The sequence below is a fragment of the Parasteatoda tepidariorum genome, chromosome 9 (genome assembly GCF_982258835.1).
Source record: "Parasteatoda tepidariorum strain Cologne lab strain chromosome 9, Ptep-v5.0, whole genome shotgun sequence".
Taxonomy (NCBI): domain Eukaryota; kingdom Metazoa; phylum Arthropoda; class Arachnida; order Araneae; family Theridiidae; genus Parasteatoda; species Parasteatoda tepidariorum.
The window spans coordinates 33,661,545-33,677,385 of record NC_141763.1 but is presented as its reverse complement, the minus strand read 5'-3'; the positions used below and the strand labels follow the sequence as shown (position 1 = coordinate 33,677,385).

Sequence of the window (15,841 nt, the reverse complement as noted above, 5' to 3'; positions counted from 1 at the left end):
TACCACCAGTAAAGAAAAACGAATTTAATATTTCTTCACTTAACCCTTTGATGCAGAATTTTTGTTAAACATATTTCTCATATTTTTTCATTGTGTTGTTAGGTCAAAATAAGTAAAAAATGATTTAGTAAATGATTATTTAGGTCAAAATAAGTAAAAAATGATTTAGAAAATTAGGATTTAGGTCAAAATAAGTAAAAAATGATTTAGAAAATAAATGATTTAGGTCAAAATAAATAAAAAATGATTTAGGTCAAAATAAGAAAAAAATATTATATTTGGCATTTTAATAATTTATGGTTATGAAATACAGCATGGTACACCGTTGTTTTTTCCTGCGTTAAAGGTAAAACCTTCCAAACACGTCTCACTTCCAAACAGTAATTTTTCAAATTTACACTAACGTATTTGCAGTTATTTAGATCTATGAGCAACAGTTATTCTTCATTGAAATTTCTCTCATTTTATAAAAGCAATTATTGATAAATTTTTTCAACTTTCAAACTATTTTTTTGTTTTATATTTTCCTACAAATATAATTCCGATAAATTAACAGATGTTTTTAGTAACTATTATACTTATTTTTCATAATTAAAAAGTACTAAAATATATTTTTGCTTGTAATTGGAGCGTCAGAAAAAAAATATAAAATTTACACCGGTGTCCTATTTGCGTTAAAAGATTAAAGAGAAACACTGCTGAGGAATTTTTATTGAATTAAATTTTTCTTCTAAAAACATATATTACAACTTCTGAAAACGTAACATTTTTCTTCTAAAAACATAAATTACGACTGTTTCTTCTAAAAAACAAAACTTACACGAATGCAGAGATAGAATATTCATTGTTAGATTCTTTTTTTGTATCGATGTTTCGATAGAAGGTTCAGTACACATTGTACTGATAAGATAACAGATAGAATAAAACTTCTTCATCTTTAAATGGTATTTTCATATAACAGTACTTTTAATGCTTATAGGATATAGATAACAGTCTAAAACCTTTAATGTTCATTTTTGCCTCAAATTTTGTAGCATGCCTGATATTAAAGTAATTTTCGTCACAGCTTTAACTTTTTTTTTTCCTATCCAGTTTCATACATTTGAATTGATTAAACAGTTAACAATTACTTTGAAAATATTCTTAATTAAATTTGAATTGAGTTCAGAAAATTGAGCTCGCATTGCGAACTATTGAAAAAGAGCTATGAAAGCAGTTATAGAAATCTACGAGGTTATAAATATAATGACTAACAACTGAATTTAAATGGGAAAATGTCACATCTGTCCACCGTTTCTTTGTAATTTTTGTTACCATTAACATAAATTTTCAGTGTCCTTGAGATTATAAACATTGTGACTAACAGCTCAATTTGAGTGTGTAAAATGTTACTTCTATCCCTATGAAAGTCAATTTTCAATGTCATTGAGGCTATAAATATTGTAACTAACAGAGCTCACTTTGAGTGTATAACATGTTACTTCTGACCACTTCTGTTACACACATGCTACTTCTGACATGTCCTTTGTCACTTTTGTCCCAATTAAGTAAATTTTCAATGTTATTGCGAAACATGTTAAATATACCTGTTTATCTCGACCTTGTTTATCTTGAAATTTCTAAAATTTCCTACATTTACTGTCTAAAATTAATGTATTATGTCGAAAATTTGTTTTCAAAACCTCCGTTTCTCGAATTTCTAATAATCGAGCACAAATGTCAAAACTTTCTGTATCAGTAGAACTCGTAGACAGAGATGAATTTCGTGAATCCACAGGAGGTAGGGAGGAACAGGTTGGGGGTGTTTCTTGGAATTTCAATCACTATCCCTGCACTTCCTTAACTAGGAAGGAATACAATGATTCTAGCAGTAAGTTAAGGGTTAATGAGTAGTGACCATCAGGGCCATCTTTGTACCATCAGTAGTGACATCTTTGATCAGGGGTTAGCTTTTCAACATAGATAAGAAAGCTAAGAATGAAAATTCATTTTGACTTCAAAATTGCAACCAATGTTGAAGAGTTTTTTGAACTGTTTGTGCCAGCTAATGAAAGAGAAAATATTTTTTAATGTTATGTAATTTGTATCTCATGAAAGATAATGCTCATGTATGTCATGTCATTTGTATGTCCTGAAAGATAATTACTTTTAATTGATGCTTATTCTAGAATACTTGTGGTGATATTCTCATTAATTAAACTGACGGCTTTTCCTTTTTATCCCTGAAATCTTTAATTTAATTTTATTTATTTTCTTCATTTGTTTTGATAAATAAATATTTAATGCTAATATGGATTTTATAATTTTCTTTAAAGCCTTGTTATGTCACAATAAGCATTACATATTTCCTAGCTTTTAAAATTTCTTTCATTTCTTAAATTTATTTTTTAATCATTCTTAATTGAATTTTAATTAAATTAAACCAAAGATATGATTTTTATTATATTTTATAAAAAGCTAATATAAAATATTTTACTCTTTTCTTAACAATCAATGTAACTGCAATTTTTATTTCAATACTAATGTAGGACTCTTCAATTCTCTGACACGAGTAAATCGAAAACAAAAATCTATTTATAACTCTTTGTTTCTTACCACAAAAAATATTTCTGTTACATGGCATTCTTACAGTCTTTTTTGATGATTCACTTTTACAAAATTATAGATTATGGGGGGTTAGCTTTATTTTTGGCTATGTTATCTTTCGATAGATTGCCAACCATGGATTTCTTCCCATGCTCCTAACTGTCCGTTGGGAACAATTCATTTACTTTTAATTTCGAATTATTAGTGTGAAGACAGAGGAGCTTTGGGCCCCTCAATACCAACCGTTAAATTGGATATCTTAACAAAAATTCTTGATGTTAAGAGAATGATTTTCTTGATACCTTTGAGAACTTTTGTAATTTTCGAATGTGGCCATGTTCAGCTTAAGATTTACATAATGAATCAACTTTTCCAGAAACGATTTTATTCATTTTTCTTGATCCTTTTGAGGGACTTTTCTTTATTTTTATAATTATGGAATGTGGCCATGTTCTACATAAAAATTTACATTATAAATCAATTTTTACTAAAAGATTTTATTCATTTTTCTGGAATAAATATCCATACATCATATCCAAATTAAAATGTATCTGAAACGGCCATAATACTAGAATTCTACAAAGAAACTAAATCCTACCAACCACTATAGAAAAGAATTTGTACTAAACTGCTACAATAAGCCGAAGTATGGTTCTATTTTTATTTAACAAATATTTCTGTAAATTAAAGGAAAAATTGAAGTATAAAAAATGTTAGTATGCGTTTCAACTCATTCTTCATGAAATCATGTCACATTGTCTGATGTTGTTGTCTTTCTTCTTTTTGCCAAATGTGGGACAAAGTATATAATGAATCCAGAGAAAAAGGAAATACCCGTTAGAGTGTACATAACGCCATCATAAGATCCATGCTCTCCTCTGAAATAACCTAAAAATAATATTTCACATTACAAAATAATACATTTATAAATATGATAAAAAGTGCAACACTAAAATTAAGTTGAATTTTAACGGTGACATCGTATCAAGTATTAGTAACCTTGCCAAGTTTTTTTCTACTTAAACTTAATGAAAAATATTTATATTTATTTATATCCGAGAGAAAAGAGAAAAATTCTAGCAATCAAGAATTTAAACAGCATTGCAATCAGTGAAGCACGAAATAATACATTTAAACACGCAATACAACAGCCCCAACCCAGGTTGGACATTTGAGGGATCTCATTTAAACAGAGAGTGTTCCCTTAATTTTTGGAATTTTTACCAATGGAATTGGAATTAACCTTAATTTTTGGAATTTTTGTCGAAATTGAAGTAATTATCAACACATTATAAGGTTCGTAAATTAATAATTTAAGAGAGAGGATGGACTGAAAAATTTATAATTTATTTTATCAGGCGCTAATAAACATGAATTTTGACGGCAGTTAATCGAGTCACTCAAGCAACTGTTTAGTTTTTTTAAATATGTAAAAAAAAGTTAGTTTTTGTGTTCTATGAATTCTTAAATTTTTTTGGATTGAAAAAGTTAAGTTTTAACATTCGGTTGTATTTCATTTATTTATTTAGCTTTATAAATTTTGTAGCGTCCGTTTGAATTAATTTGATTAGATTTTACACCTTTTGAACTTTACTGCATACATACTGTCGTGTAATAACGTTTGTAATAACGTCATCATTCATAATCTGTAATATTTTATTCATTAGTTTAATACTTATATGAATTCGAATGGCAACAGTTTATCAGTTTATGCTTTATGGAGAATGTTAAGAATAGAAATGGATCATTTCTATTTTGTAGCGTCCGTTTGAATTAATTTGATTAGTTCCAAAGTGTACAGTTCCAAAGGTGTAAAACCTTTGGAACTTTACTGCATACATACACCTTATTAGCACTACTACAATACTACAAGCACTTTAAAGCAAAAAATAATTAAAAACATTAAAAGCTTATTATATTTGTAACTATAATCTCTTTCCCAAATTGCAATTAACGAAATTTTTTTTAGAATTTGAAAGAACAGTGGCATGTAATTGAAGGAATAAGAATGTCTGGAATATCAGTAGTAATGTTTAAAAATTTTGTATGTTTCTATTAAGCACAAATTAAAATACATCTTACCAATCATGGGAGATATGGCAAAGCTTAATGGTGCGTACAACATCGTTTTACAAACCATTGCCATACTTCTTTTCTCTGGTGGCATGTATTCATGTATTAAGGTAATTTGTGAAATCAAATTAGATCCAAAAAATAGAGGAAGCAAAAACTCAACAAACATCAGAAGTAAATAGTTATTGATGAACAATAGAGTAAGACAGGATAATCCAGTACCCACACAGCATATTGAAGTAATCGTAGGTGAAGGTAAGATTTGTTTGTCTATAACAAATCCAGATCCTATTCTTCCACATATATCTGCTAGAGCCAATATCATGACATAATAAACCTCCAGGCTAGCTCCAACATTTTTGTCGCGTACAAAATCAAGAATGATTGTAAACGTAACTGTTGTTATGTATGTTGTGCCGGTAGACATAAGTAGTATGATAATGAAGGATGGGTCTATGAAAATGTTAAAATTTTGAAGAGTAAAAGCTGACAAAGGCTTAGCTTTTAGATTTTTATTTTCTACAGGGAGGTTAGATTTGTTTTCAGTCTCTTTATTGACGTCAAAGTTTGCAGCTTCAGTCTCATTTGATGGAAATAAATTGATATGTAAGTTTTGGCTTGCATTATTATCACCAGGACATAGAAAAGACGGTGTTTTCTCAGTGTCTTTCATTTCAATACAACTAACTTTCATGTTAGCTTTTTGATTCTGAACTTTATTTAGTGAACTTTCTTTTGGTGATTTCAGTAACATAGAGAATGGTATAAAATTTGCCACGATAGCTGATAAAATTAAGAAAGATCCATTAAGTCCGTAGTACTCTATACATATTTCCATTATTAATGGCAACACTGCCCCTCCAAAACATCCTCCTGAATATGCAAAGCCATTAGCTTTACTTTGGTTTGTTGTGAAATGGGCATTAATCATTAATGGTAAATACTGAACTCCAATACCAAAACAAATACCTAAAAGAAATAGATAAAATATTTATCTTAGGCACTTACGTAATTATAACAAACTTAACTGTAAAATATTTTTATGCTATGCAAAATATTTTATATTGAGCAAAATAAAAATGGCAATTTTACATAAGCTTAAATCTAATGTAATTATAATGTTGCTGATTCTTTTCCGTTTGCTTGTTGCTATTTTATTTTATTATTTTTAAGGAACCAAATATGTGTATAAACTTTCTATTTAGTAATGAACAATATTTTTAGTTTAAAATAACAATAATAAATTTGGCAATAAACTTGCACACACTTTTCTTTACGGATTAATCTAGTTAAGACTAGTGTCGATTGAAGTGATAAGTTGCAAAATCTTGTAGCTCTTTCGCATTGGTGAAAAGCTTTTGCTCCAAAATGGCGGACAAATCGGCCTCTCTAATTCAGGAGCAATGATGCACAGGGGTCGATTGCTGTTTAAAATAGTTCAGTCAGATTTTTTCATCGTGCTTGAAAATTAAACATTCTTCAGTATTATCTGGCTCATATAGATCTAAATCTAGATCATCATTTATAGCAATATTTAAGTGTAAAGAAGAGAAAAATGTTCGGAAATTGGATTCAAATATTTCAGGTGAAACAGCATTAACTACTGGAAATACTTTATGCCTTTTATTAATTAATTTTACTTAATTTTTTGTCGAGATCTCTCATGAGCTACTGCTTAAATCTGCTAGATCTAAAGATCCCAAGTGCTGGTTACCATCGTGAAGCTTCTTTAATTTTACAAGGCATCTTGTTAAAGAAATTATAAAATTAAAGAGTTAATTTAATTGTTGTTAGTGACAGAGGCGTGTCTAAGGTATTAGCGGCGCTTGGAGAAGCAAAACGTATTTGCTGCATGCTCAAAATTTTTACTACGTGCGTTTTATTGAATGATTCCCGTTTATTAAAGTACCAGCTTTTACAAAATTTGTTATAATAATATAAAATTATCCAGTTTAACCATAATATTCAATTAAGATATTTTAATCTAGCTTTAAAAATATAAATATTGGAGTACCTAGCTAATCTAGGTCTAAACCTCAATTAGCATCTGCAGTAGTTAAACGTAGATATTAGCACAAATTAGCACGTATAAACAACACTTTGTGACAACCTAAATGACTTAAAATTTTGTCTTGATTTTCGAGAGTTGCTACTCATCTCTAAGATTTAAAAATTTGAAGTGCTGATTACCTTCTTAAAATTTCTTAAATTTACACCTTACACATTGAAAAATGATTACAGAATTAGTTGTAGGATTTACACCTTATGGAATTCAGATTATCTGTAATAGTGACAGAAACTGTCCTAGATCCTCAGGCGAAGCAAAAGTTAATACTTGAATTTTTTATTTTCCTACTATGAAACGCACAACAACATCAAAAGAAAGTGGTGAAAGTTAAAACCCACAAATATTAAATACAATTGAAATACAAGAGCACTATTGTAAGAAATTAGTCTAATGTTGATTAGTGTTTAACCAACATACAAGTTTGCGACATTCTTTAAAGGTGTTAAATTTAACAGTATTTCGACAATTTTGAACCATAGTATCGAGTTATCTAGTTTATGAAGCACAATAATATGGTTCAACCTTGTCTCATATTATTTTCGCAGAAAGTTTTTAAAACTAGGAAAAAGTTAATAAGCTTAACCTAATTATGTTTCAGTGATCAACACAATCTGCTTATAAGGAAAACTAACTTACCAAATATGAGACCCCATGAGATTGTTATTGTTAAAACGTCTTCTGCAAAGAAACAAGCACCAATGCTGATTACTGTCCCCACATTTGCGAAAACAATAAGAGATTTCGTTTGGAAAAGTTGCTGTAAATATCCTTGAAGGGGACCTAAAAATAGTTGAATTTTTAGACAGTGAAAATAAAATTTTTATTACACTAAAAGCAATGCCTTTTTCTTTTTCCAACTTAAAATGTTCTATAAAAGCTTTGACACTTTATAAATCAAAGTTTAACTCCGTCCCGCCCCCGTCAGGAGGCATCCGGAGAATACTGTAGACTCTAAGTGCGCGCACGTGACCTCTCAGCAAAATAAAAAGAGGATTAAAAAAGGTAGGCATGGTGGCAATCCATGGCAACACGTCGGAAAAATGGGCAAGAGAGGCTGAAGCAACTCCAGGGAAAACCCTGGTTGATGTAGGTTGGGCGCCGCGCGCAGAGCAGCGACCTCACCAAGATCCGAAGATTCCCTGCTCCCTACCAGAAGGCCTCAAAGAATTTAGTGAAATCTTGAAATTAACAAAAGTAGTTACTCAGAAAATAGAATTTAGAAGTTTGAGTGTTCAAACATAATAGACACGGCATCAAAAAAATAAAAAAAACATTGAAAAAAGGTAACAAACATATTATGATGATGAAAAGTACCAGAATTTGTCCAAAGCCCATGAAAACAGATACAATTTCAAAAAGAAGAGTTACGGCGAGACAGCCGTAAAGAAACATCCACAAACAAGAGGAAACACAAAACATGAATAGTTAGAAAATTTGACAAAATTTTGAACAATAAATTAATCGAAAATCATTTCTAAAGAACACAAATACAGTATTTGCGGAGGTTACAAAATAACAAATAAATAAATAAGTAAATAAATAAATATATATAAAAACAATAATTAAAACAATAATAATACTATTACCATACAGAAAATTGTTAACAGTGAGATACAATTCATGCATTACATGAAATGTAGTTGATTGTAAAGCACACATTTGTTGACGCCGTCTAGTCAATTTCCCTTGTAAGGAAAAGGCGTTCCATTATTTTAATGATTCCCTGTTTGACTTTCTTCTGCTTCCAAAATAATTTAAGTCAAGTGTAATTTAAATGTTAAATTTTTCTGAATTTGAATAAATTGATTTTAAATTAATTGAATTTGAATAAATTGATTTTAAATTAATTTAATTTGAATAAATCTTGAAATTTACTGCAATTTATTAAAATATGTTCTAGATTTTCAAAAGTATTGCAGAAGTCACAGAGAGCTACCTTGCCAAAAAATCTAGCCTGGTGCTCTCCGTAAGCCCCGTGATTCGTGAGGAATTGATTAAGAAAAAAATTTGCTATTATTTTGTTAGTGTTAACTCTTGGAATTGATTGATGGTCATGTTTACCCTTTTCCTCACTCTCCCATCTTCGCTGCCATTCGTTGATCAGTAGTTTTGTTATTTCCCTTCTAGTAGTCCCTTTCGTTTGAATTTCATGAATGTCGATATATGGTTTTTCACATGCGGATTTTACGATTTTTTTCGTTACCCTCATTTCCCACTTTTATAAATAGCATACAAGTGAGTAATTATTATCAGTTTATGATGATATTTTTTCATAATCATTTCACAAAACATTTTGTTATTTTATGCTATGGCGATAAAAAAAATGCAACATATTTTTAAAATAATCGTAGGACGCATTCTTAAGAAATCAGTATTTGATACATAAATAAGCATACCAGAACATGTTATAACATGATAATGAAGTAACTAATAATATTATCAAAATGGGCTGTAATAGTGGCACAACTAAAAAAAAAAAAATCATGTTTTGAGATAAGTGGGTTTAAATTTTCATTGCTAAGCAAAATGCATAAGAAATGCTTTACTTTGCTTAAACGAAGATTACCTTCAAGTTGAATTATGAGTTGTGCCAGCATTGCTGCAGAAAGAATGCGTATTTTCATATTTACGCCTGTTCTTAGTCCAAAACGCGTGTTGTTTGAGTTGTGTCAAAATTGCAGTCCATGAGAGAAATGATTGTCATCTGATAATGTTACATCTTGATTTGGACGGGAAGTTATGGTCTACATTCATGGTAAGCTTGATAACAATTTCTACTACCTTGTTTTGGATTGCCATGTGTATCTCAAGTTGTGGAATTTTTACGGCTTGGACACATGTTATTTTAACAACGGGAATGCTCACTATCATATTGAAATGCTCACTATTGACTGGTATAGTAACAATGGGATAAATAGAATGAACTGATATGTCTTGAACACAGACATATGAACCATATCGGGAAGCTTTGGGATGAGATGGATCACCGAATCAATCATCATCGATAAGGTTCGTGTCAAAAACTGGTGAAATCACTTACATATCTTCTCCTAGTCGAGTGAAAGAAGAAATTACTAGCTGACACGAAGTGCTCAAAAGAGCGAATACCTTAAACAACTTTGAATCTATTTATCGGAATGTTACGTACTTGGGTTTTACTCTTAAGGGTTTGGAGGGCAAATATGATATGACTGTTTCAAGCTCTAAAAGCTTAAAATTATGTAAACGGGGTTTCTACAATCCACAAAACATAGCTTTTATAGTTTGGACAGACTACTAATGCAATGTTGTAATTTGAATAAACAATATAATTTCCTATGTTAATTTTAAATGTCTCATGCTTTAAACACGTACGATTTTTTCAGTTGATGAATTAATCTTTTAATTTCTTTTCAAACAAATTGACAAGACAGAATTCCCTATAAGTAATCTGCTATTATATATATTTTTAAATATTCGTTTCTAACATTGATAAAAATGTACAGCGAATTCGAACATTTTTCTGACTTTTAGATGAAACTATATGATTCTGTACATAAAAAACAACCAAAGAAATCACAACCAAAGAATTTTATTACGTGCCATTTTCGTAAAGAGAAAATTAGGCAAGTTTCTAGTGAGTTCTCCCTGACATTTCGTTTGCTAATGCATCTAAAGCGCTTTAATTTTGGAAAGGTAGCTAAGGCTATTGTCACCTGATTGTCGCCAAAGTCGACAAGATCGAAAAGATAGTCGGCAAGTTGGCGACGATCCTACTGTCAATTAAAAAGCATTTCCTTTGCCTATAAGTTAAAAAGAGAAAAAGCCACCAAGCTAAAATGTAGGATTCAATGAAAATGGTGAGGAGTACTCAAACTTTTTTTTATAGATTCATAAAATTTACTCAAAAATAACCAAAAAGTTATGTTTTTAACTAAAAAACATATCCCTCCCAGTAGCGTAGCAAGTAAATTTTTCAAATAGCTTGGCTTACTTTACATACTTACCACAAAGATGTTTCATTACAAAAGGCAGAACATATGGAAGTGATGCTTGTTTTCGATTAATTTCAAATCGATGAATAGACTCCACGTAAAATAATGAAACCATTCTTACTGAAGCGCCATAGAGGAAATTTATCATAAAACAGGAAGTTAGAATTTCAATACTTGCGATAGTTTCTGATTTCATGAAGATAGTTCAAATCTAACAATCAAAATAAAAAAGAGTAATAAGATTGAAAATGAAATGAAATAATTTCGTAATTTGCACATGCATCAGTGTTAATATACACACGAAGAAGTTTATATATATATATATATATATATATATATATATATATATATATATATATATATATATATATATATATATATATATATATATATATATATATATATATGGGTCATTCTCACAAAAACAGTCATTTTCATGTCCCCAGTATATTTTATGTTTGTTTTACAGCTTACGAGAAAAAAAAGTTCAGGGAAAGTGTCCTTCAGAATGCAAGCTAACAAAAGAATAAAAATAAAATTATCAATTTTTATTTTTTTATTTATTTTAGGTAATTAAAATATACCAATATGTCATTCCCTCACTTGTCTCCACTGCTGATTTAAAAAAAGAAAAAAATTGTTTCTGAAATAAATTTTTTTTTTTTTTTTTACAAATTCGTGTTTTTTATTTCAGAATACTGAAATATAGAATTCAGAAAATCAATTTCAAATTTAATTTCTGATAAAAATATTAACTCAGCACTATTTTAAACTTTGTCCCCAGTGTTTCGCGTCATTCCCTCACAACAATGTTCTTATCACCTGCAATCTTCTTAGACTAAAACTATTTTAATAAAAACTTCAGAAGTTAACAACTGGCATCATAGAACAAAATTGCAGTATGTTTCCATCTTCAACTTAAAGAAGCTTTGCTGTGGAATCAATTTGAATGAATCAAACCAGGTAAATTTTTTTTACATTTGTCATTCCCTCATGTCATTTTTTAGAGTAAAATAAAATACAACTTCATCGAGAAAGTGGATAATTATATGTTGCTTTCTTGTATGAATATAATTGTATGTGATTGACTTCAGAAATTAATTAGGCCTAACTGTTATTTTGAAATTTTATTGAATTCGTCATTCCCTCACTAGTGTATAAAGGGAGGGAATGACGCTGAAGTGAGGGAATGATTCAAGATGAGTATATTATTAAATTTTTTTTTTTGTTCAATCGTGCCAGCCAATTTTATTTCCCAAACTTGTAAAAACTATTAAATATATAAAACTAAATTATAATAAATATTAGATATACTTAGTATGTTATAATTTTCAAACTTTAGGTAGATGTAACTTAGATAAAAGCATGTATCGAAATAAAATATCATTCCCTCACTATTAGTGTCATTCCCTCACTTTTTAAATAGTGAAAATAATTAATTTACTTATTATTTAATTTGAAAAGTAAATTAAAAAATTTATAAAATAATTTATTAAATTAATTAATTTATTTATTAAATTAATCAATTAATTATTAATTATTATAAATTAATTATTTAAAAAATTTATTAATTTAAATATTAAGTATAATTTATAGGATATATACTTTCTTTATAATGCCATTGCATATTTCTATTAATATAAAAAGTTTCAAAGCTTTTTATTCACTTTACTTTTTTGGGATTTTATGAACTGAAAAATGACAGTTTTCGTGAGAATGACCCATATATATATATATATATATATATATATATATATATATATATATATATATATATATATATATATATATATATATATATATATATATATATATATATATATATATATATATATATATATATATATATATATATATATATATATATATATATTAAGCGCATACAGCGCACACAGAAGGGCAAGGCCTACTGTGCCCATCTCCTCAGTTTTCTTGACCTTGTACTCTGGGGTGCAGGAGCAGATGTTCCGGTCAGGTGGGCAGCCGAACGCGGAACCCCCAGTGTTTAGTTCCCAAGCATGCTTGGTACTCATTTATCGTTATTTATATATATATATATATATATAATCAGTTTAGTTTGATAATGATTTTGGTAAAATTAATAAAAAAAAATGTTTTACAATATGAATTAAATTTCGAAAAGTGTAGTAAAACTTGGTCATTTTATCTAAGGAATTTTAGAAGTCAAAGCTTCAAAGGTTTCATTAAGCCTATTATTCTTATATTTTAACATATATTTAGCTAATTATGAAAGATTTTGCCATGTAAAATCATGCCATGCGATATCAGCCAAAAATCATGTATTATAAGAAAAAAGCTGAATTTTGTATGTTTAGATTAATATACTAAAAACCAATGTATTTATTAAAAGCTGAAAACAACGTGAACAAAGTGCAAATAAGATACAGTAATAAACATATTATAGTTTCGGTTCTGAAAACAAAATCCTTCCTAAGTGTCTAAACACCAAATGACAGTAGAGAACTAAAGAGCTAAACAAGTACAAAGAGGTTTAATCAGTAGAGGAATAAGCTTGAACGAGATAATCAACGAGAAGAGATGCGAAACAGGTGTGAGGGGATTATGAGAGGGTACAAAAAATAAATTAGAGCATATATGTAAACATTGGAAAAAGAGGGAATACTAGAAATATAATTAACTAAATTATTAGGACTTACTGTTTAGTATTAATTTTATGCGTTTTTAAATTTTTGACCTGTCGTGTCAAACGAAAATTTTTGACAAGTATCCCTGTCACGCAGAAACACTACACATAAGGCAAAAACAAAGAAAACTCCACAAAATATTAAGAACAGGAAAACAAAAATAAAGTCATTAATAAATTTTATTTTAGATAGTTTAATTATCTGAATCAAACTTAATTCACTTAACAATTTTAGTTCAGATTTCCCTCACTTGTAAATAAATACTTAAAGTTTATTTCGACATAATTTTTAACTACAACATTTTTTAGACATTACATTACTCTTCATAAATTTTAATAACTGTGAAATTATATGTAATTGTAAAGGTATTAAAACCTAAATGACAGTGGGCCGAACCACCCCCAAAAACGAAGGTTTGATCCATGCTTAAAAAGTCATTTATAAACAGTGTAGTTTCTAGAATAAGTAAAAAATAATAATGTTAACAGATGTTAATGCTAACATCTATATTTTTCAGACAACATTTTATTGCAATACTTATTCTAAGTTAACAGCTCATTTTAGTTAAACTGTTATTTAAAATGTTATATACAGTTATACAAAAAAGTATCAATTCATTGTAATTCTAAGAGAAAATTATATGGAAATTTTTAACGGAAGAAGAAATAATATTTTTTATATTTAAAAAAAAATGCATAATATTTTTATTATAACTACCACACTGCAAAAAATTCTGGAACAAATTGTGGCGTGAAGTACTGACACATGGGGGGGGGGGCATCATCCATAAAATCCATTATTGCCGTAAAATATTGTACCTTAATTATTAATAATATTTATTTAATTACAGTGATTCAGCGATTTCACGGTAATAATTACTGCAAAAATTACGGTATATCAGATTTTTTGTTCTTGTATTGGTAAAAATTGATTCTACGATAAGAAATACCGGCATTCTAAGTGCCGATACTTTTTACCGTAATTTGATCCGAAATTTTTTAAATGCACTTTTGTGTACAAAGTGTTTGAGATATTTATAAAAAACGTGCAAAAAGGCCATATCAAAGGCCATATTAAATTGTAATTGTACATTTTAAATTGTAATTTAATACATGAAATAAATGATAAAAGTATTTATTGAGATAAATATTAATAAAACAATTGAATCGTTTTTTTAAATCAGAAAATTAATAAAATGTGGAAATTCTTACCGTTTCTTTTTTAAATCCTGAGGATATAGATTGTTATAGCAGTTTTTCATTTGGATAATAGGTAACAAATGAAATATCCACGGGTTTAAAATACCGAGTAATCTTTACAAACTAATCATGATCAATGTTTATGAAACAATTGTCTAGTTTGCTTTTGTTTTCAAGATTATGTCTTGTGTGAAGGTCTAAGTGGAGAATTTGTAAGCAACATTTTCAATTCATTCGCTTTGTCAAATAAAGATGAAAAATTATGATAGTCTTATGCATCTGAGTTCATGTTTTTGGAAGACATATCGCTGGTTCAAAACTAAAACGACACATCTGCAAACGTATTATGCCTGCAGATGTGTCGTTTTAGTTTTGAACCAGCGATATGATGCTGATTTAAATAGAAACAGAATTTTATTTGAATGAAATTAAATATTGCTGTGGTTGAAAAGAGACTAAATTTCATATCTCAACAATTAAAAGGAAAGAACTTAATATATTTTTGTTGATGGAAAATAAATTTGATATATTTTGTTAATCAATGGAGATTAAATTTTATATATCCCTAAATTAAAGAAAATTAAATTTAATATTTTTTTTATTAATGGAGATTAAATTTAATATTTCTCCTATTATAGGGATTAAATTTAATATTTTTCTTATTAATGGAGATTGAATTTAACATTTTTCTTATAAAGGGAGCTTAAATTTAACATTTATTATCCTTTTGAAGATTAACATAAATTTTTCTTATAACTGGAGTTTAAATTTAATATGCCCTCTATGCAGTATTTATAAACTAAATAATGTTACAAAATTAATATTCCTCTTTTTAATGGAGATTAAACTCCATAAACTCCCATTAATGGAGATTAGATTCCCAAATAGAGAAAAATGAATTTTAATGTTTCCCCAGTTAAAGAGAAGCACCTTTGAGACATTTTCCTTTGATTACGTTTTTCTTTTAAAAAGATTAGTTAAAACTTATACTAAAGGCGGAAATGAAACGTTTATTGTAGAATTTTTTCATATCGATAACTTCGATAGAAAATTTAGTATATATTGTACTCATACGCTAATAGAATCAATAAAACTTCATCTTCAAATAGCATTATCACATAATAGCACTTATAGTGCTTTTCGATCTTGTAACAAATTCAACGTTCTTTTTTGCTTCAAATCATACAGTATAAATATTTCTGAAGTAATTTCCGTTTTACCGGTTTTTACATTTGTGAAATTTTATAAATTTTAAGTAATTAAATAATAAATAAT

At 28.3% G+C, this 15,841-nt stretch overlaps 1 protein-coding gene across 1 annotated transcript; it reads right to left on the bottom strand.

Annotated features, from left to right (window-relative positions):
* Positions 1 to 2,954: 2,954 nt before the first annotated feature.
* On the bottom strand, positions 2,955 to 14,792 carry LOC107448771 (uncharacterized). Its single transcript, XM_071186406.2, has 5 exons — positions 14,579 to 14,792; positions 10,714 to 10,912; positions 7,364 to 7,507; positions 4,669 to 5,628; positions 2,955 to 3,474 (listed from the first exon to the last, which is right to left on the bottom strand). Exons 2-5 carry the CDS (start codon positions 10,895 to 10,897, stop codon positions 3,332 to 3,334), a joined length of 1,431 nt encoding a protein of 476 aa, XP_071042507.1. The 5' UTR covers positions 10,898 to 10,912; positions 14,579 to 14,792; the 3' UTR covers positions 2,955 to 3,331.
* Between the last annotated feature and the right edge of the window lie 1,049 nt (positions 14,793 to 15,841).

Bases quoted from the DNA above. Each gene is read 5' to 3' on its own strand.
- LOC107448771 (XM_071186406.2), bottom strand. From the start codon at position 10,897: ATGAAATCAGAAACTATCGCAAGTATTGAAATTCTAACTTCCTGTTTT. The intron at 7,508-10,713 runs GTAAGTATGTAA...AACTATTTTTAG, and splicing joins TGTAATGAAACATCTTTGTG to GTCCCCTTCAAGGATATTTA. The intron at 3,475-4,668 runs GTAAGATGTATT...TATTATTTTTAG, and splicing joins TGCCATATCTCCCATGATTG to GTTATTTCAGAGGAGAGCAT.